At 41.4% G+C, this 21,119-nt stretch overlaps 2 protein-coding genes across 3 annotated transcripts in view; one reads left to right on the top strand and one right to left on the bottom strand.

Moving 5' to 3' along the window:
• Nucleotides 1–21,119, top strand: part of abca2 (ATP-binding cassette, sub-family A (ABC1), member 2) — a 238,833-nt gene that overhangs the window by 61,976 nt on the left and 155,738 nt on the right. Inside the window, exons 4-6 of the mRNA XM_034208396.1 lie at nt 10,101–10,264; nt 10,449–10,570; nt 11,149–11,253. Of these exons, the coding sequence (XP_034064287.1) occupies nt 10,101–10,264; nt 10,449–10,570; nt 11,149–11,253 (391 nt within the window). The remainder of the gene's footprint in view (nt 1–10,100; nt 10,265–10,448; nt 10,571–11,148; nt 11,254–21,119) is intronic.
• Nucleotides 3,076–5,697, bottom strand: LOC117541226 (PHD finger protein Alfin1-like). 2 transcript variants are annotated; one of them, XM_034208395.1, is made up of 7 exons: nt 5,548–5,696; nt 5,393–5,456; nt 5,099–5,187; nt 4,904–5,009; nt 4,565–4,634; nt 3,685–3,743; nt 3,076–3,357 (listed from the first exon to the last, which is right to left on the bottom strand). In XM_034208395.1, exons 2-7 carry the CDS (start codon nt 5,399–5,401, stop codon nt 3,265–3,267), a joined length of 426 nt encoding a protein of 141 aa, XP_034064286.1. In that variant the 5' UTR covers nt 5,402–5,456; nt 5,548–5,696; the 3' UTR covers nt 3,076–3,264. The 2 variants fall into 2 exon arrangements, with proteins under 2 accessions (XP_034064286.1, XP_034064285.1); XM_034208394.1 differs by having other exon boundaries at nt 5,393–5,697.

The following is a 21,119-nucleotide window of genomic DNA, read 5'->3' as shown; positions in this document are numbered from 1 at the left end:
CATCTCTCTCTCGCTCACAGACGCGCTGCAGCGCTGTGCAGTGTGCACACAGCTCTGCCGGTAATGAATATTACATTTTGTGAGGAAACTTTTCCACCATAATTCCAATAAGTATTCCAAAATGTATTCACTTCAGGTTTACGAAAGTAACTGTAATCAGATTACTCGTTTTTCAAATGTAATGCGAGCTGAATACAGTTAGCCTACTTGATCTTTGTATTCTGATTACGTAACGCCGTTACATGTATTCCGTTACAACCCAACCCTGCCTATTGGAATGATTTCTTACTTTATTCTTTACAATATATTAAATAGATAAAGGTGTGCTCTCTCGCTTTCTCTCTCGCTCGCTCGCTCACAGAAGCTGTGTGGTCCTCCGTGGCGATGACGGCTTGCGTTAAAAAATAATAATAAACATAGGTATTTGTAAAGTGGGGGGACACAAACGGGATTTCGAAAAGTGTCACGGTTAAACTCCTTTATTATGAAGTGGTGAGGTGCCGCTCCACATTGCTTTTCTTCCCGACTGCAACGTGTGTGTGTGTGTGTGTGGCTGCTGCCTTCGGTGGGCCGCTGGCTCTGGCATAGGTGGACGTTCACAGCGCCGGTGTTGTGTCACATTATGCCTCCCCGTCATGAAATGCCCCCCTTGTCACGGGAACGCGCATTTCTAAATGACACGTTTCACCTCTAAATGACACGTTAACACCATAGGTTTACACCTTAAAACGATGTTTAAAACGAAAAGTAAACGTTCAGGGTTTTTATTAATGGTAATTTTCAGACTGTGAGTTGTTTAGTGGTAGCTCATAGTCTTGATTCTTCTGGTTTAACTTTTCGCTCCGTATTTGAGGTGTCGAAATTCGTTCGTCACTTCCTTTTCAGTTTGTTTTTTAAAATGTTTTTTTTTATCATTATTGTTACGTCCTGTCTGTATAAACGTGCTTTAAAATGTATTGTTTAATTTTACATAGTTGTCATCTAATAATCAAAATATGTTTACAAATGTTACATAGTCTTTGTCAGCATATTATTATATACGCTATGCGTACAAAATAAAAGTGTGACATTCATGAAACTTGCTCCATTTATTGGTACCAGTCCTAGAACCATACCCTGAAAAATGCTTGAGGGTGGGATTCATAGAAACCTCTTTTGGTGGGGGGGGGCATTATATGACAGGCCTGGCCATCACAATATGCCCCCCCTTGCTATCTTACAAAATAAAAGTGTCACATTCATGAAACTTGCTCCATTTATTGGTACCAGTCCTAGAACCATACCCTGAAAAATGCTTGAGGGTGGGATTCATAGAAACCTCTTTTGGTGGGGGGGGGAATTATATGACAGGCCTGGCCATCACAATATGCCCCCCCCTTGCTATCTTACAAAATAAAAGTGTCACATTCATGAAACTTGCTCCATTTATTGGTACCAGTCCTAGAACCATACCCTGAAAAATGCTTGAGGGTGGGATTCACAGAAACCTCTTTTGGTGGGGGGGGGGGCATTTTATGACAGGCCTGGCCATCACAATATGCCCCCCCTTGCTATCTTACAAAAATAAAAGTGTCACATTCATGAAACTTGCTCCATTTATTGGTACTAGTCCTAGAACCATACCCTGAAAAATGCTTGAGGGTGGGATTCATAGAAACCTCTTTTGGTGGGGGGGCATTTTATGACAGGCCTGGCCATCACAATATGCCCCCCCTTGCTATCTTACAACATAAAAGTGTCACATTCATGAAACTTGCTCCATTTATTGGTACCAGTCCTAGAACCATACCCTGAAAAATGCTTGACGGTGGGATTCATAGAAACCTCTTTTGGTGGGGGGGCATTTTATGACAGGCCTGGCCATCACAATATGCCCCCCCTTGCTATCTTACAACATAAAAGTGTCACATTCATGAAACTTGCTCCATTTATTGGTACCAGTCCTAGAACCATACCCTGAAAAATGCTTGAGGGTGGGATTCATAGAAACCTCTTTTGGTGGGGGGGAATTTTATGACAGGCCTGGCCATCACAATATGCCCCCCCTTGCTATCTTACAACATAAAAGTGTCACATTCATGAAACTTGCTCCATTTATTGGTACCAGTCCTAGAACCATACCCTGAAAAATGCTTGAGGGTGGGATTCATAGAAACCTCTTTTGGTGGGGGGGGGAATTATATGACAGGCCTGGCCATCACAATATGCCCCCCCTTGCTATCTTACAAAATAAAAGTGTCACATTCATGAAACTTGCTCCATTTATTGGTACCAGTCCTAGAACCATACCCTGAAAAATGCTTGAGGGTGGGATTCATAGAAACCTCTTTTTTTTGGGGGGGGGGGCATTTTATGACAGGCCTAGCCATCACAATATTCCCCCCCTTGCTATCTTACAAAATAAAAGTGTCACATTCATGAAACTTGCTCCATTTATTGGTACCAGTCCTAGAACCATACCCTGAAAAATGCTTGAGGGTGGGATTCATATAAACCTCTTTTGGTGGGGGGGGGGCATTATATGACAGGCCTAGCCATCACAATATTCCCCCCCTTGCTATCTTACAAAATAAAAGTGTCACATTCATGAAACTTGCTCCATTTATTGGTACCAGTCCTAGAACCATACCCTGAAAAATGCTTGAGGGTGGGATTCATAAAAACCTCTTTTGGTGGGGGGGGGGGGGGCATTTTATGACAGGCCTGGCCATCACAATATGCCCCCCCTTGCTATCTTACAAAATAAAAGTGTCACATTCATGAAACTTGCTCCATTTATTGGTACCAGTCCTAGAACCATACCCTGAAAAATGCTTGAGGGTGGGATTCATATAAACCTCTTTTGGTGGGGGGGGCATTATATGACAGGCCTGGCCATCACAATATGCCCCCCCTTGCTATCTTACAAAATAAAAGTGTCACATTCATGAAACTTGCTCCATTTATTGGTACCAGTCCTAGAACCATACCCTGAAAAATGCTTGAGGGTGGGATTCATAGAAACCTCTTTTGGTGGGGGGGAATTTTATGACAGGCCTGGCCATCACAATATGCCCCCCCTTGCTATCTTACAACATAAAAGTGTCACATTCATGAAACTTGCTCCATTTATTGGTACCAGTCCTAGAACCATACCCTGAAAAATGCTTGACGGTGGGATTCATAGAAACCTCTTTTGGGGTGGGGTGCATTTTATGACAGGCCAAACAATAGTTGCATTGGTTGAAATGACAGTGGACAGTTAATGATGGTTCCTTCGGGGCATTATGTGCATCCAGGGCACAAGTACGGTTGATCAACTGGCGGCCTTTGTACACATTGGTGGTGGTACCACTGCTGACAAATGTCACAGCAAATCTGAGAAAACAATAAATACTTGTTATGTAAGGTATGCATTATGGGATTTTGTTATGATAATAGAATATCTCTAATGTATTTCCCACTAACATTCTAACCATTCCTTCAATAATCGAAATCTTTCAAAAACATAAATGTTGTGTTATGAGAAAGAAATACATTTTCAACAAAAATGTATGGAAAAACAAGCAAAACATTAATCCTTTATCAGTTAATGCTGAAGATGCCAAATATAGTAGCAATTACCAACGCAAATGTTATGTTGATAAAGTCTGGAAACATATTTCTGCTAATTTTCTTTATTTGTAATGTGCAATAGGAAATTACCCAATGTTCTTCATCCTGCTCCTCCATCCCGCAGTAAAAGCAAAGCCTGCTTAGATCATCTGTTGAGACAAAACGTAATCAATATCTTCAGATAAACCACATTACAGATTTGGGGTCAAGGTGACCCATTCCAATTTTTGACTAAAAGGTCAATTATATAAGGACACATTTGTTGTGGTCTTTTATTATTTTGTGTGAAGAAAAGGCAAAACACACACAAACACATAGATTTTCTAAATGATTAAATCTGAGCACAGAGGAGCCATCTGCTCCTTCTTTCACTCTCTCCTTACCCTCTTTAGAATGGGAACCTGCACAATGTCATTACAAAACATCCAAAAACTTCTTTCGCACTGTACGCATCAATTTAAGTTTGGTTCTCATGGTTCTTTTGTTGTTCATCACATTAGCTTTACAGCTTAGATTATAATAAATTCAAGGTAAAAATTAACTGAGGATATCAGTTAAAAGTAATACACACCAATGAGCACATTGAAAGGAGGAAGATGGGGAAATCTCACATCTTAAATAAACCGCAGAATTGAAAGGGTGTGTTAGAGTGTGACGTGTGTAGCCTATATGAAATTGCAGTTGAAGATGCCTGCCTGCGATGCTTCATATGTTATCTGTTTGGAGTTGAGATACACAATATACTGTATGTAGTGACTATTTACCCTAATCTATACTTAAGCCACTGTGTTGCTTTTAAAACCCTGATAATGTCCCTGGTCAACAGTACCAATGGTCCAAGCAGTGATACAATACAACAATTTGCATGGCACATTATTAATATACTAGGTTATTGATGCATACTTATGAGATACAATTAATAAAAGTAACTACATGAAGTCATTGACAATGTTGAGAAAAGGTAACAAACCAGATTCTCTGAGGAGAGAAGTAGCAATGTCCAGCCTCAGCTCGTGCACTGCCTTCTGTGAGGTTTCAAACTCAATTACCTCCCCCAGTAAAATCTTCTCTGCAAACTGAAGAGAACCTTGATTAGTATATGGACTGCATGGTCTATGATTTTACCCTCAAATGGAATACAGACAAATTACCCAACAGATTTAAAGAATGACATGTTGTATATGTGTAGTTTGACACAATTCAATACATCTTTGATCAAGATGTATAAAAGCAAGTCAAGATATTCAGTCTAATTGCTACTGAATTTGAGTTTGAGAGTAATGTTTGGCTAAATGCATTTCACACTCACTTTTAAGGCCAGGACACCACAGGATGTGCTGTCTTGTTGGCGATTATGGGGGAGGGTGCTGCATGTCCATCTTGACACCTTGCAGCCTTTCATCCTCATAAAGGCTCTACAGTATGTATACATGTGTCAAGATGCAGCACATCATTGTCAAAATACTCATAAAACACCGGAACTAGTACACTGTATCAAATGTACCTTGTAGACTGCAGGCACACCTTCGTTTTGCCTTTCCCTTCTCCAAGTGGATCCAAGAAGAGGGTTTTCTTCTCATGGGGGTACATTACCTTTTATTATTCACATGGAAACACAACATGCATTAGGCAGGAACCATACATTACGCAGGTACGATGTAGGGTATTGTTTAGATTTGATCAATAATAAGTGACAGCATGTATGTGTGGCCCGGTTATCTTGCAAATCACTAATTATATATGGTGTATACAGCACTATAGATACAGATTGGAGCTTAAAATATGCTCCTATTCTCACCACCAACATCCAATGATGGTTCTCGTTCACAATTCCCACGATGACTGTGTGCCATTGGATCAACCTGAGAGTAGTTGCACAAGTATTACATTCCTGTTGAAAAATGCACATTTGCAACATTTACAAAAGCAAAGTTATTCCAATCATGTACATACCCGGATTCTTCCAAATGTGTGTTTCCAGATGGCGGTCATAGCGTAGCTGTCAATAACAGCTGCTTGACCGTCATTGCGCTGGTTGATTTTTCTGGGTATGGTTCTAGGACTGGTACCAATAAATGGAGCAAGTTTCATGAATGTGACACTTTTATTTTGTAAGATAGCAAGGGGGGGCATATTGTGATGGCCAGGCCTGTCATATAATGCCCCCCCCCACCAAAAGAGGTTTCTATGAATCCCACCCTCAAGCATTTTTCAGGGTATGGTTCTAGGACTGGTACCAATAAATGGAGCAAGTTTCATGAATGTGACACTTTTATTTTGTAAGATAGCAAGGGGGGGCATATTGTGATGGCCAGGCCTGTCATATAATGCCCCCCCCACCAAAAGAGGTTTATATGAATCCCACCCTCAAGCATTTTTCAGGGTATGGTTCTAGGACTGGTACCAATAAATGGAGCAAGTTTCATGAATGTGACACTTTTATTTTGTAAGATAGCAAGGGGGGGCATATTGTGATGGCCAGGCCTGTCATATAATGCCCCCCCCACCAAAAGAGGTTTATATGAATCCCACCCTCAAGCATTTTTCAGGGTATGGTTCTAGGACTGGTACCAATAAATGGAGCAAGTTTCATGAATGTGACACTTTTATTTTGTAAGATAGCAAGGGGGGGCATATTGTGATGGCCAGGCCTGTCATATAATGCCCCCCCCACCAAAAGAGGTTTCTATGAATCCCACCCTCAAGCATTTTTCAGGGTATGGTTCTAGGACTGGTACCAATAAATGGAGCAAGTTTCATGAATGTGACACTTTTATTTTGTAAGATAGCAAGGGGGGGCATATTGTGATGGCCAGGCCTGTCATATAATTCCCCCCCCCACCAAAAGAGGTTTCTATGAATCCCACCGTCAAGCATTTTTCAGGGTATGGTTCTAGGACTGGTACCAATAAATGGAGCAAGTTTCATGAATGTGACACTTTTATGTTGTAAGATAGCAAGGGGGGGCATATTGTGATGGCCAGGCCTGTCATAAAATTCCCCCCCACCAAAAGAGGTTTCTATGAATCCCACCCTCAAGCATTTTTCAGGGTATGGTTCTAGGACTGGTACCAATAAATGGAGCAAGTTTCATGAATGTGACACTTTTATGTTGTAAGATAGCAAGGGGGGGCATATTGTGATGGCCAGGCCTGTCATAAAATGCCCCCCCACCAAAAGAGGTTTCTATGAATCCCACCGTCAAGCATTTTTCAGGGTATGGTTCTAGGACTGGTACCAATAAATGGAGCAAGTTTCATGAATGTGACACTTTTATGTTGTAAGATAGCAAGGGGGGGCATATTGTGATGGCCAGGCCTGTCATAAAATGCCCCCCCACCAAAAGAGGTTTCTATGAATCCCACCCTCAAGCATTTTTCAGGGTATGGTTCTAGGACTAGTACCAATAAATGGAGCAAGTTTCATGAATGTGACACTTTTATTTTTGTAAGATAGCAAGGGGGGGCATATTGTGATGGCCAGGCCTGTCATAAAATGCCCCCCCCCCACCAAAAGAGGTTTCTGTGAATCCCACCCTCAAGCATTTTTCAGGGTATGGTTCTAGGACTGGTACCAATAAATGGAGCAAGTTTCATGAATGTGACACTTTTATTTTGTAAGATAGCAAGGGGGGGCATATTGTGATGGCCAGGCCTGTCATATAATTCCCCCCCCCACCAAAAGAGGTTTCTATGAATCCCACCCTCAAGCATTTTTCAGGGTATGGTTCTAGGACTGGTACCAATAAATGGAGCAAGTTTCATGAATGTGACACTTTTATTTTGTAAGATAGCAAGGGGGGGCATATTGTGATGGCCAGGCCTGTCATATAATGCCCCCCCCACCAAAAGAGGTTTCTATGAATCCCACCCTCAAGCATTTTTCAGGGTATGGTTCTAGGACTGGTACCAATAAATGGAGCAAGTTTCATGAATGTCACACTTTTATTTTGTACGCATAGCATATATGCTGACAAAGACTATGTAACATTTGTAAACATATTTTGATTATTAGATGACAACTATGTAAAATTAAACAATACATTTTAAAGCACGTTTATACAGACAGGACGTAACAATAATGATAAAAAAAAACATTTTAAAAAACAAACTGAAAAGGAAGTGACGAACGAATTTCGACACCTCAAATACGGAGCGAAAAGTTAAACCAGAAGAATCAAGACTATGAGCTACCACTAAACAACTCACAGTCTGAAAATTACCATTAATAAAAACCCTGAACGTTTACTTTTCGTTTTAAACATCGTTTTAAGGTGTAAACCTATGGTGTTAACGTGTCATTTAGAGGTGAAACGTGTCATTTAGAAATGCGCGTTCCCGTGACAAGGGGGGCATTTCATGACGGGGAGGCATAATGTGACACAACACCGGTACCGCATCCGCCACCCCATCCGCCACCGCAAACACCCGTTGCGAGTCTCCGGCTGTAACAGAACACTACCGCCTGCGAGGACCAAGGTCCGATTCCGGCCTGAGGTCCAAAACTTTTATTTAAAAATAATAATAATCTCCCGTTCATCGCGTCCATTCGCGACCCACCTATCACATCTCTGCGCCCCACACTTTGAGAAACGCTGCATTACAGCAAGAATCCCCCTCACACACATAGGTGAAACACATGCACATTCCCTACTGAGAACCTTTCAGTAAAATGTTTTCAGGAGTGTGTGTGTGTGTGTGTGTGTGTGTAAGGTTTTCAGTAGTGAATGTGAGAGTATTTCAGTATTATGTGTGTGAGGTTAATTTTCAGATGCGTGTGTGAGGTTTAATTTTCAGTTGTGTATGCGAGGTGTTTAGTAGTGAATGCGAGAGTATTTCAGTTGTGTGTGTGTGAGGTTTAATTTTCAGTTGTGTGTGTGAGGTGTTCACTAGTGAATGTGAGAGAATAGTGTGTGGGTAGTGCTGCGTACCGGTACGCCGAACCGGTACTGGACTTGTAAAAAGTTTTGGTTCAAGTCCGGTTAAAACCGGAACGTCAGGAACCGGTACTTGGACTCGCAAAAAAACTAGCACTTACGTATATTCTCCTTTTTGTTCTAAACCATCTAAAAACCTTCCATAGATCGAGAAATTTGCGCTGAGAAAAGACGAAAAACATCGTGTCGGCTTCTGATATGGCGGCCATTACTGAAGTCTCGCAAAATATCGCAACTGCTCGCGAGATCTGTGTGACGTCAAGGGAAGCTAGCGATGTGATTGGCTTAGACATAGTGTCTTGAGTCTTGACAGTCCACAGTCTCCTCACTGTCCGAGTGACATAGATGATAGATGCTTAAGTTAACTATGTATGACATTTGTATCAAAATGGTATGTATGTATGTACATCACTATGTATGTAGTATGTACTGTATAGAGTTGTAGAAAAGACATGGTGTACAGACAGTACAGTACACTCTGACTGTACAGTCACTACAGTGTATACTGTATAGTAGGTGTGTAACAGTGTAATGCGTATAGTCTACTCTACACTCTACCTTTCAGCAACGTTTTAGGGATTTAGGCTCAGTCAGCTCAGGGACTGTTTGGTTACTTTAGTTTGGTAAATGAAATAAATGTTTGAACTTTGTAGTAGTTCACTGTAGTTGCTGTCATAAGACATTTGTAGACTCAGTGGCAAAACGTTTTTTTTTTACATTTGTACTTTGTAGAGAAATGTAGACACAAGTTGGAAGGGAGCACAATAAACCTGACGAGTTTGCATTTGAGTTGATTATGAGTTAATTTTCAATTGATAATTAGCTCACAATAAGTTCACTTTAGTTACTCACACAACTTGACACAAGCCATGGGTTCAGGTCCGGACTTATAAGTCCGGACCTGAACCTCTGGACTTGAGTCCGGACCTGAACCTGAATGTGAGTCCAGGTACGCAGCACTATGCGTGGGTGAGGTTAATTTTCAGTTGTGTGTGCGAGAGTATTTCAGTAGTGTGTGTGCAAGGCCAGATGTTTTCAGTAGTCTGTGTGTGAGGTTAGTTAGAAATATGGCCTACACGGCCCCTCATAGTTTTCTCTTCAGGATGAATTATAGAATTATAATACCTTTGGTGATTCTCTTGACTCTGACACACACACACACACACACACACACACACACACACACACACACACACACACACACACACACACACACACACACACACACACACACACACACACACACACACACACACACACTATGCAAATAAGTCGTATTGACTCAGAGGGAAGGGAAAATGTCTCCACACGGTGGATTCAGGAATGCAAGAGTATTCTCCATTTCAGTTGTCTCTGTCATCTGTGTTGTCTGTGTGAGCTTTGGAGGTTCTAGTCTTTGGATTCTATTATATTTTTATTTATGCTTCTTGGTGTTAGTTCTAGTTTCATTTCAGTGTAGTTTCAAAATAAATTCTGAGAAGCTTGATAAATACGGCAGTATTTCTTCTCCTGTCTATATTTCATCCTGCATCTCTCTGTTTTCTTTCCTTCTGACATCTCCCTCTGTTAGTGTGACCCAGCTGCTGGAGCGGATCAGTGAAGTGTTGGAGCAGAACCACCTCTTCATGTCAGACCGGCCTGGTTTGTGTCAGGAGCTTGAGAGACTGCAGCAGCACCTGGAGAGTCTCAGATCCAGCCCTTTACCTCCGGACAGCAGCCTCAACAGCAGCCAGGGTTAGATAAACAGCCATGTTCTACCTAGTCTGTGATGCATATTCCAGTGTCCTGTCAATGTGATCCTCATAGGCCCCAACATGACATCTCTGCTGAAATGTTTCGCTTGGAAAAAAAACTAAAAAATATCAACAAAGAAGTATTTTTTCAGCAATTTGTGTTTTCTTTCTGTGTGGGGATGCAGGCTTCACTCTGGCCAGTGTGTTGGTGAATCCGTCAGGTTTTCAGCAGTTCCTGGTCAGGAACCTTTCCCTGTCCAGCTCCACAGCCAGCCTGCTGCTCAACACTCCAGTCAGCCTCCCAGAGGTGATCACTGTCACTTTACCTAGTATATATATATATATATAGCCAACGGCATGTCTTGTTTCCAGGTTTGTTTGATATGAAATACAGTATGTATCATATACATATGTGTTGTGATTTATTGTTGAGTGTTTAAATACAAACACACACACACACACACACACACACACACACACACACACACACACACACACCACACACACACACACACACACACACACACACACACACCACACACACACACACACACACACACACACACACACACACACACACACACACACACTCAGTAGTCTGCAGCCAGTCCTCATGTAAAGCTGATCAGAATAGTGACTTGCAATATAACATATTATTTTCATAGAGATTTTTGGATTACAGGTTATAATTTATTGTAATGAATGCAGTCAATTCTTTGTCTCAAACATAGCGTAACCATGTCATGTGATAAATGTTATTGGTTATTGAAAAAACTTTCATCTGTGACATACAACTGAACATTAAGCTTACTGCATAAACAATACACACCGTGTGTGTGTGTGTGTGTGTGTGTGTGTGTGTGTGTGTGTGTGTGTGTCCTGCAGGTGCACAGTCTTATCTTTGGTACATCTCTCAGAGGGGCCCAACAATGGATTCACAGGGCAAAAGACACCAGACAAAAACCTGAACACAAAGTTCATCACCTTGAGGTTGGTTCACACAACAAGACACACACACACACACACACACACACACACACACACACACACACACACACACACACACACACACACACATGCACACACACACACACACACACACACACACACACACACACACACACACACACACACACACACACACACACACACACACACACACACACACACACACACACACACACAGTGTGAAGACCAAAGTCTAGTTCATGGCAGTGGTGATTCTACTAGGAACAAATTGTAGCAGCCATGGTGACTTCATTGAGGTCATGAAAATAATAATAATATTCTTAGCTGAGATTGTATTATTGTATTATTCTTATTCCTAAGCATACTCCAAATGCCAATGAAACAACTTTGTTAAAGTAATTATAATGGTGGATCTTAGGAAAGGGAAAGATAGGACATCATCATGAACAACTGGATTAAACATCCAGATGTTACCTTACCTTAGCCAACCTGCAAATCAAGCTCGTCGATCAGAGTGAGCAGAGTGTCGATCAGAGCTGCGTCGAGCAGAGCTGCGTCGAGCAGAGCGTCGATCAGAGCGAGCAGAGTGCTTTTACTCATCCGCCTCACGGAGCGTGGCAAGTGAGGGGCAGGGCTGCCTCTCTTCCGCTGGTGTGGAAAGGAGGATTTGCACCGACGGCATTGCGGAGTGGCCTGAACGTTCTCCCCGTCTCGGGCTGGGGCCTGTTTCTGCCTGTTTTGCACTGCTGTAGCGGAGGCCTGCTTCCACCTATCGTGTGCTGCGGTGCTGAGGAGGTTTTACCCCGGGGACTGCTATGATGGTTAGTCAGCAGTGTTGGGTGTAACGCGTTACAAAAGTAACGGAGTTATAGTAATATATTACTTTTTGCTGTAACGAAGTAATGTAACGCATTACTAATGAAATGTGGGTAATATATTACCCGTTACAATGCTCAGTAACACAGTTACAACACATTTCAACCCGAAATGGTGTTTTGTTTTTTAAGAATGTACTAACATAGCGAGACATTCCGACACCAGACAAATTGTGCGGGTAGATTAGTAAACCTGGTGTTTACCCTTCAGGCGTCGGGATCTTCGGGCAGTTGAATGTTATGCACCCTCTATTCAAAAAAGAGAACGGAGCAAAAAATACAAACAACAAATGGTGTCAGGTGCGCGTGACCTGCTCCGCTGTGCGTGCATCATTCCAAAGTGCTTCCACAGCAGTGACACACATCTGTGGATAATCATTTATACGAACATGGTTAAAGCAACCATCACTAAACGCCAGCAACACTGCATCTACTGCAGACAGTAGCAACAGGTCAGATGGGGACATCACGTGACCCTCCGTTGTGGACACTAGCTTGTGGACATCATAGCCTGACGCCGCCCTCGCCCCCGGAGCAGCAGTCTTCGTCGCCGAAACTACGCCGCCCCTCTGCGGCCTTCAGGTGCCAGGATACCACGGCAAAACAGAGCCTGCCCAGGTATATCTAAACAAGTACCCGCCTGTACAGTGGGGTTAGGCGGTCATCTTGCAGCTCGTGGTATACAAATAGACAAGGGCTAGAATATTAATGTAAAATAGTGCCATATTCTGCCATGCCTGTAGAAATGTTGGGTCAAACATAATGCATACAATAGCACAGATGCCTTCACCACGAATGGCTACAGAAAGATCTCATATCCCAAGCTTATCAACAAACTAATGTTGCAGCTGAAATGTTCTCCAGGTCACAAAGTCAACCTCACATGATGATGTGATCCAGTTCTCAAGCACAGTAAATATTCTCTTCCCAGAGGATATGATGGGACCAAGGTGATGATGTAGTACATGGTTTTAATAATACTTTTGCTTTTCAATGTTTGCCATTTCAAACCATGAGCTGGTTCAAATCATATTTGCCTTGATTTACAATATGTTCTCATTTGTTTTATCAGTACAGCTTTGAAGCTGTTGTGCTTTTCTTTGCCATAGTCCACTTTGGACTATATGAGATATTTCAGGATTGCACTTTTAACTCACTTGAAATGTTCTCACTTGCTTGGTTTCAAAACATAACAAATGCCATAATCTGTTCATTGGGGACCATCAATGCTATTTTTCATTGCTGTTGCCGGCCACTATTGCTCATGTAAACCTGCTACTGCTGGGCCCCCTGTAACCTCAGAGGCACCCTGAGTCATTCTGTTCTGGAGCCGGGCCTGTACACGGCCATATACTAAACACACTACAGAGCCCATTCCGTTTCCTGTTATTGTTTACTTCCTGTCTGCCTTCTTCTGGTGATTTATCTGACGTCCAGCGCTCCGTCTTTTAACCTCTTTTCCTTTCTCTTTCTGGATCCTCCTTAGCAACCTTCATCATAGTCCTTGACAGTGGTCTGTACTGCTGTATTAACAACGTGTCACATGTTAAGAATTTACAATCAGAATCGAGTATTCAACCAAGCCGTTAGGGGTGTAACGGTTCACAAACATTTCAATTCGGTACGTACCTCGGTTTTTAGGTTTCGGTTCGGTACAGCAGAAAAAATTATCACAAAACATAAAATATATATATTTTTTTATTATTATTAAACTGTGAATAATGTATTCACTCAAATAAATACAAAATATAATAAAATAAACATTAAGGTGCAGCATTTCGATGAACTGAAAATAATCTGTATTTGAACTGTACTAGCACCTAAGCAGCCAGTTTGACATTATGACTTGCTTGTCATTGTATTTTCATGTTGTTTTAAAGAAAGATGAACTTGTCCACATTGCTTGCTGAAAGGGCAGATCTGCTGGCACTAACAATGTCTCCTGCTGTGGAGAACACCCTCTCGCTATCAGATACAGCCAGGTAGCGCTTTGCTAACATGGCAACATAAGGATACTTGGCGTTTGTAATAGCTTTGGCTCGGTCTGAACTCTCTGCGAGTGGTGGAGGCTTACATGCTAGTGGGAGTTGGGTTTGCACTTCAGTCTTTTTTCTTTTGGTACCGGTGATATTCACGTTCGGTGATGCCTTTTCAAATGAGTGTGCAAGTTTGATGTATTGCCAGCCGTGTAACCAATGTTAGTTGAACAATGCCGACAAACAGCTTTGGTTCGGTCCACCTGTCTTTGTCCGTCATCCTTGTACGTAACTGCGAAACCAAAATGTTCCCAAACCGGAGACTTCAATGATGCTGGAGGATTTTCGAGCTCAACTTTATCTGCGTTCGCCATTTCGACAGTTCCTCAAATTACTGACTACATTTGAACGCATCCCTGTGACCAGCTCTCATAGTATGCCTCTCGTCCAATGAAATGACTTGCTCGATCTATGACGCGTTGAACCCAATGTGAGCAAATTACTCTGAATGCTGCGACGCAGCTCCTGAGATTACTTCCAAAAAGTTGTTCACGTTCTCAATTTTTTACGTTTAACGTTATATTCGTTCGGTACACTTCGGTACACACGTGTACCGAACCGAAGGGCCCGTACCGAATACGTTTTTAGTAGCCTTAAGGGCCTACACAGTTGTTATGCTATACCACATCGCCCTTCACTGGATGTATAATGAGCTGCACTAAACTACATTTTAGCATTTAAAATACCTAGCCATTCTTTTGCGGTTATTTTGGTGAAAGTAACTAAAAAGTAGTGTAACTCATTACATTTCAGAGACAGTAATATTGCAATGTAATTTATTACTTTCAAAAGACAGTAATAAGTAATATGTAATATATTACATTTTGGAAGTAACTTGCCCAACACTGTTCTTCAGGACTGCTTCTTGAGCTCAAATCACACTTTCGCAGACTTTGCTGGTGATTTTAAAGTAGATGACAATTTATGTATGTCGATTAAGAGGAAAAGATATCTGGTTTTCTTGTTATTATTGCTATCAGGAAATGTACAACCTAACCCTGGTCCGCCCAGTAATAGTCAGATTGCTACTCCTGCTGATTTTAAATCTAGGTCTGGGTTTGGATTCATCCACTTAAATGCGCACAGTCTTTTACCTAAACTAGATTTTGTCTGCATGCATTTGGGCGAGCTCGACTGACAGTGATGTCATTGTCTAATCAGAGACGTGGCTAAATAAATCTATTTTGGCCTCTGACATTGCCTTAAATGGTTACAATGTATATTGTACCGACCGACTTAATAAAGGTGGTGGCGTTGCCATTTATGTGAAGAATAAGTTTAGTGTAACCACATTGGTTTCCAAATCAATTAGTAAGCAATTACAATTTTTAACCTTAAATATCGAAGTGGCAAAGGGTCAACAGGTCATGGTGGTGGGCTGTTACAGGCCCCCCTCACCTTGTCTTCATTGGCAAAACTTTTATCTCAACTTGACTACAAGGAAATAGTGCTACTTGGAGATTTTAACTGGGACTGGTTAACTACAGTGTCAGAGGATTTTAAAAACCTTCGTATCTCTTTGAATGTTACTCAGATTGTTGACAGTCCTACTCGCCCAAATATTAAGTCCCCAAATAAATCCTCCCTAATTGATCTCATTTTAACTAATGTTCCCTATAAATACTCATCTGTGGGAGTATTTGCTAATGATTTGAGTGATCACTGTGTTGGAGCCACAATCAGGGACACTAAGGTCCAAAAGGTTAAACCTCGCATTATCACAAAGAGAGACAAAAAACATTTTGTGGAGCAGGGTTTTGTGCATGATCTGTTTGGTTTTGATTGGGGAAAAATCGATCTGTGTGCTGATGTAGAAACTGCATGGTCTTGTTTTTATCTTGGTTTTATGGAAATTATTGATAGACATGCACCGCTGCGTACATTTAGAGCAGGGGTTCTCAAAGTTTTGATGAGTGAGGGCCAATTTAGGTACCCAATATTGGATTGAGGACCGCCCAAGAAAAAACGGAACACAAAATAATTCCAAAACAAATCCTTTCTTTATTGTACTAACCAATTACCGCAACTCGCGAGATGCCTAGTTGCCATGCAACCAGTAGTCTAGCAAACTTTCCACAAGCTGTCATTCATAATTTAGGAATGACAACCCAGGGGGCGCATTTTTACCATTCTTAACCCTCTGGAGTCTAAGGGTATTTTCTCGATTTTTAGATGTTTTCTTAAATCACCTTTTAAATATATTTCTTCTAACATGGCACCCCATGTGTTACATATCAAAATGTTCAGGACAATCTCTGGTCTTGCTATATATGCATATTGCTCACCTTAGAGCACTGTTTGATGAGATAAGTAGCTGAAAAGCTTAAAATGTGAAATCCGATTTTTGGAAAATCTTCAAAACTCTTGTGAAAACACAAATTTACTCATGTGATCGAATTGTTTTGGTATTTTAGATTTGGTTACCAAAGTCCTAGGATCACAAAAGCAGTGAAATATTTGAATTACACTGTATATACATGTGTTATTCATGTCTAAAATGAAAAACATTAAATTCAAATTTTGAGTAAAACAGGTGTTTATCACTCTACTTTCACCACAGCAGGGACTGAGATACATTAGGACTGAATAATGACATCATATCACATACCAAGGTTCATTTGATGTGTACAAATACAAATTGAGCATTCAACCTTTTTTTTTCAACCAACAATTTATTATAAATATGTTTTTTTCAACCAACTATTTATATAAATATAAGAAACTGGAAAATCTCACTATTTACAATATTGAACATCAGAACTTTCAACCAACTATTCATTATAAATGTCAAGACAGTGTCAAGGTCTTTGTCTGTCTTCCAAGACAGTGGGTCTGGCTGCTGTGTAGGTGGGGGTGATGGTGCATGGGCTGCTGTGTAGGTGGGGTGTACAAGTGCTATACGAGACCTCCACGAGACCTCCTTGCTGGCTGGGTTGAAGGTGATGGCTGTGGTGGAGCCTTTGTGCCGTTTGTATCTTGACCTGGTGGCAGCCGCAGATGGAGGCAGCTGTAGTGATGATGGTCTGCTGGTCCTTGGTGGTGATGGCTCTGGTGAAGGCCCTTGAGCCACGGTAGATCTTGACCTGGGGGCCGGCACAGATGGATGTTGTGGCTGCTGGATAAACGCCGCCTGTGTAGGACAACTAATTTCATTGAAATAAAGTTCAAGTAAAATGTTGCTCAAGTACAAATAACAATGCACACATCAAAATAAAGTTTGGGAGGTTGCAGAAGGAGACTCACTCACTCACTCACACACACAGGTATTTCCAGTTACTTTACATTCAGTATAAAATCACAGACACACATATACATAGGCTACATCTGATTACAAAGTCTCATCTGTACAGGACGGTAAAATAATAACAGGCACACATATACATAAATCTATGACAAAGTCTCATCTGTACAGAACAGTATGATAAAATAATCGATGGCAAAAACATGTCACTGTAAATGTCTCCGTTGTGGGACGAATAAATGATTAATTTAATCATCTACACATGTAATCTCCCTTTTACACACCAAAATAACGTTAACACAGAGTAAACGTTTGCTAATGAAGAGTCTATTTTGTCCCAATAAAAAGTTCATGACTATCGATACAAAATATATATCAATACACCTATTGTTCATTTTCGCGGTATTCCCCACACATTGCCAGTACACTATTACTGTAATATTTACACTTACCCATGTCCAAATGGATCCTTGTTGTTGTCTTTGTATTCTTCTTCTTCAGAAGAGTCGAAGACTTCAGGTTCTGAGGCTCTATCTTCACTGCTGCTAGCGAAAAAAATCTCTAGCGAAGTCGGCAACTGTAAAGTTTTTTTTAGCCATTTTATCTGTCTCTCTCTCTCTCCTCACAGACCTAAACTGATGGGAGACACGTGGTTTATGTTTTGTTTACTTGGTGGGTAGGCCCTTAGTGATTTCTCGATGTCCATTGGTCATTTCAGACCATGATGGCTGCCGGCCGAGATTTCCTTGACGGACACACAAATCCACCAATCCCACACAGTGTAAAGTCAAGCTGCTTTGATCGGCCATATTGGCTGCTGTGCCCTGGTTACAGTCTCACAGGAGATACCGCTGGAAAGCTACTCATTCTAATTCTTACTAGATACAACCATGGAGGATTCAAATATAACGCATGCATTTCAGCGTGTCACATTAACTATCGCGGGCCGCCAGAAACATTTCTGAGGGCCCTCGGAAATGTTTCGCACTTTGAGGCCGCACTTTGAGAAACCCTGATTTAGAGTGAAGGGACGAGACAATCCTTGGTTTTCTGCTGAACTGTCCAGTCTCCTACATGAGAGTAACAAGGCTAGGAAATCAGGCTCAGAGGTAGAATGGCTGCGTTTTAGGCAGCTAAGAAATAGCTTCACATCACAAATAAAAAGTGCTAAGTCTAAGTATTATCTGTCAGTTACCACAAAGAACCTGAATAATCCTAGAACATTTTTGGAAAGCCATACAATCGATATCCACCGGTGAAATCCGTAATGAGCCTCCTTACCACAGCATCTGGCACTATATCGGACAGGGCTATTATGTTAAATTGTTTTAATGAGCATTTTGCGTCCTGTGGCTCTCTGTTTGATTCTGTTTCTAACTCTGCTACTGCGTACACCACAGTCTGTGACTCTGAAAAACGTGGTTTGGAAAACCCTTTCAGTTTTTCTCCTTTTTCTATTGAAGCCGTTCATAATAATAATAATAATAATTTCAATTTATATAGCGCCTTTCACGAAACCCAAGGACGCTTTACAATGGGAAGTAACAAAACAAAAGGTAATAATAATCATACAGATACATAGGCTGAAGAAAACAAAACAGGAACAGGTTGCTGAGTACTATATATTAGTTGAGACCAAAGGGGAGTGAACAGATGGTGTTTGAGGTGTTTTTTGAAGGTGTCCAGAGTGTCTGCATTCCTGATTGCAGAGGGGAGAGAATTCCAGAGGGTGGGGGCTGCGACACTGAAGGCTCTGTTGCCAAATGTTTTCAGCTTGGAGCGCTGGATGGAGAGCAGCCCTTTGTCAGAGGACCGCAGGTGACGAGAGGGGGTGTAGGGCTGAAGGAGGTCAGAGATGTATGGAGGGGCTAGGGAGTGGAGAGATTTGTAAGTTAGCAGGAGGAGTTTGTACTGGATGCGTGACTTGACCGGGAGCCAGTGAAGGTGGATGAGGGTAGGGGTAATGTGTTGCCAGGGCTTAGTGTGGGTGAGGAGCCTGGCTGCAGAGTTCTGGACGTACTGGAGCCTGTCCAGGGCTTTGCTGGTGACCCCGAACAGAACTCCATTGCAGTAGTCCAGACGAGAGGAGATGAAGCGTTAACCAAGTTAGATACTAAGAAACCAGCTGGTCTGGACAACGTAGAACCTTTCTTTTTAAAGATAGCTGCAGATTTTATTGCACCATCTCTTACTTCTCCTTTTAACCTCTCCCTCAGCACGAACACAATTCCAAAAATATGGAAGTCAGCTTATGTCCTTCCTCTACTAAAAGGTGGGCAGGCTACTTTATTAAATAATTATAGGCCCATCTCTAAATTGTCAGTTCTGGCCAAGGTTCTTGAAAGCCTAGTGAGTGAGCGAGCAGGTAAAGGTCTTTTTAAGTAACAATAACCTACTATGTAAACATCAGTCAGGTTTCAGAAAGCAACATAGCACCATCACTCCGACAATGAAAGTGGTGAATGATTTTGCTAATATCTTAGACTGTTGGAGCTATATATATATATATCTCTTTATATTATTTAATAGTTTAACATTTATTTTCTTGCTGTTTATAGTGTTTATTATTATCATTTATTTATATGTATTCTTAGTTAGCGTCATAAGTTAAAGTAGTTTCTATGCTTTTATTTTGAAGGCATGTTTTGGGCACTGGGTGATTAGAGCACCTGGTGTAATTGTATATATTGGAGACAGGTGGGTGGTGGGAGCCAAAGCACTAGTAGGCAAAAGGTTTTTTTTACCAGGGTGTTTCAAGCTACACAAGGGAAAGCCATAGGAACGGCTTAAGGAAAGAGCTCTAGGAAACCTGTTCTTTATTATTGGAATAAAATGCACAAATGGAGGTTCTTGTCTGGACTTGGATGATCATTGCCGCTAACTAGTGCCTCGGCGGCTGTTTTAGTTCTATAGGATTTTGGCCGCTACAGTACATAGACAATAAGCAGAGTTGTGCAGCTCCGTTTATTGATCTTTCCAAAGCTTTCAATACCGTCTCCCATCATATTCTGAAGCAGAGGCTGGCCAGTATTGGCTTATCCAGCCATGCAGTGGGGTGGTTTGTGAACTACCTTTCTGAAAGGTCCCAATGTGTGTTCATTTTGATGGGCTCACTTCTGAGTGGTTAAACATTACAAATGGTGTTTTAGGTCCACTTTTATTCTCCATCTATTATCAACAGTTTAGGTCAAAATGTGGATGAAGCAACTTCACATTTTTATGCTGATGATACCGTGATGTATTGTGCAGGTCCCTCCATTAAGGAGGCTGTTGTTAAATTACAGGCTGTTTTTAATATTGTTCAGATGCAGCTCTCTGAGTGTAAGCTTCTTTTAAATGTGGATAAAACCAAGGTAATGCTCTTTTCAAAAACCTAAAAACTTTGGATATTGTTACTACGCAAGGAAAAGTACTTGAAGTGGTTACCTGTTATAAATACCTATCTGGCTTGATGATTGTCTTACTTTTAAACCTCAGGTCAATCATTTGCTTAGAAAGCTGAGGGTTAGGCTAGGTTTCTTTTTCAGAAATAAGTCCTGTTTCTCACTTGAGGCCAGGAAAAGGCTAGTCTCTGTGACCTTTTTACCTGTGCTGGACTATGGTGATTTGTTGTATATGAATGCATCTGCCCATTGCCTGATCAAGTTAGATGCCGCCTATCACAGTGCGCTGAGATTTGTTACAAACTGTAAAGCACTTACTCATCACTGTACCCTGTATGCCAAGGCAAGTCTG

Source organism: Gymnodraco acuticeps, unplaced genomic scaffold (genome assembly GCF_902827175.1).
Source record: "Gymnodraco acuticeps unplaced genomic scaffold, fGymAcu1.1, whole genome shotgun sequence".
In the NCBI taxonomy this organism is placed as follows: Eukaryota; Metazoa; Chordata; class Actinopteri; order Perciformes; family Bathydraconidae; genus Gymnodraco; species Gymnodraco acuticeps.
The sequence above is the reverse complement of the archived record's forward strand: the minus strand, read 5'-3'. Positions and strand labels throughout refer to the sequence as shown.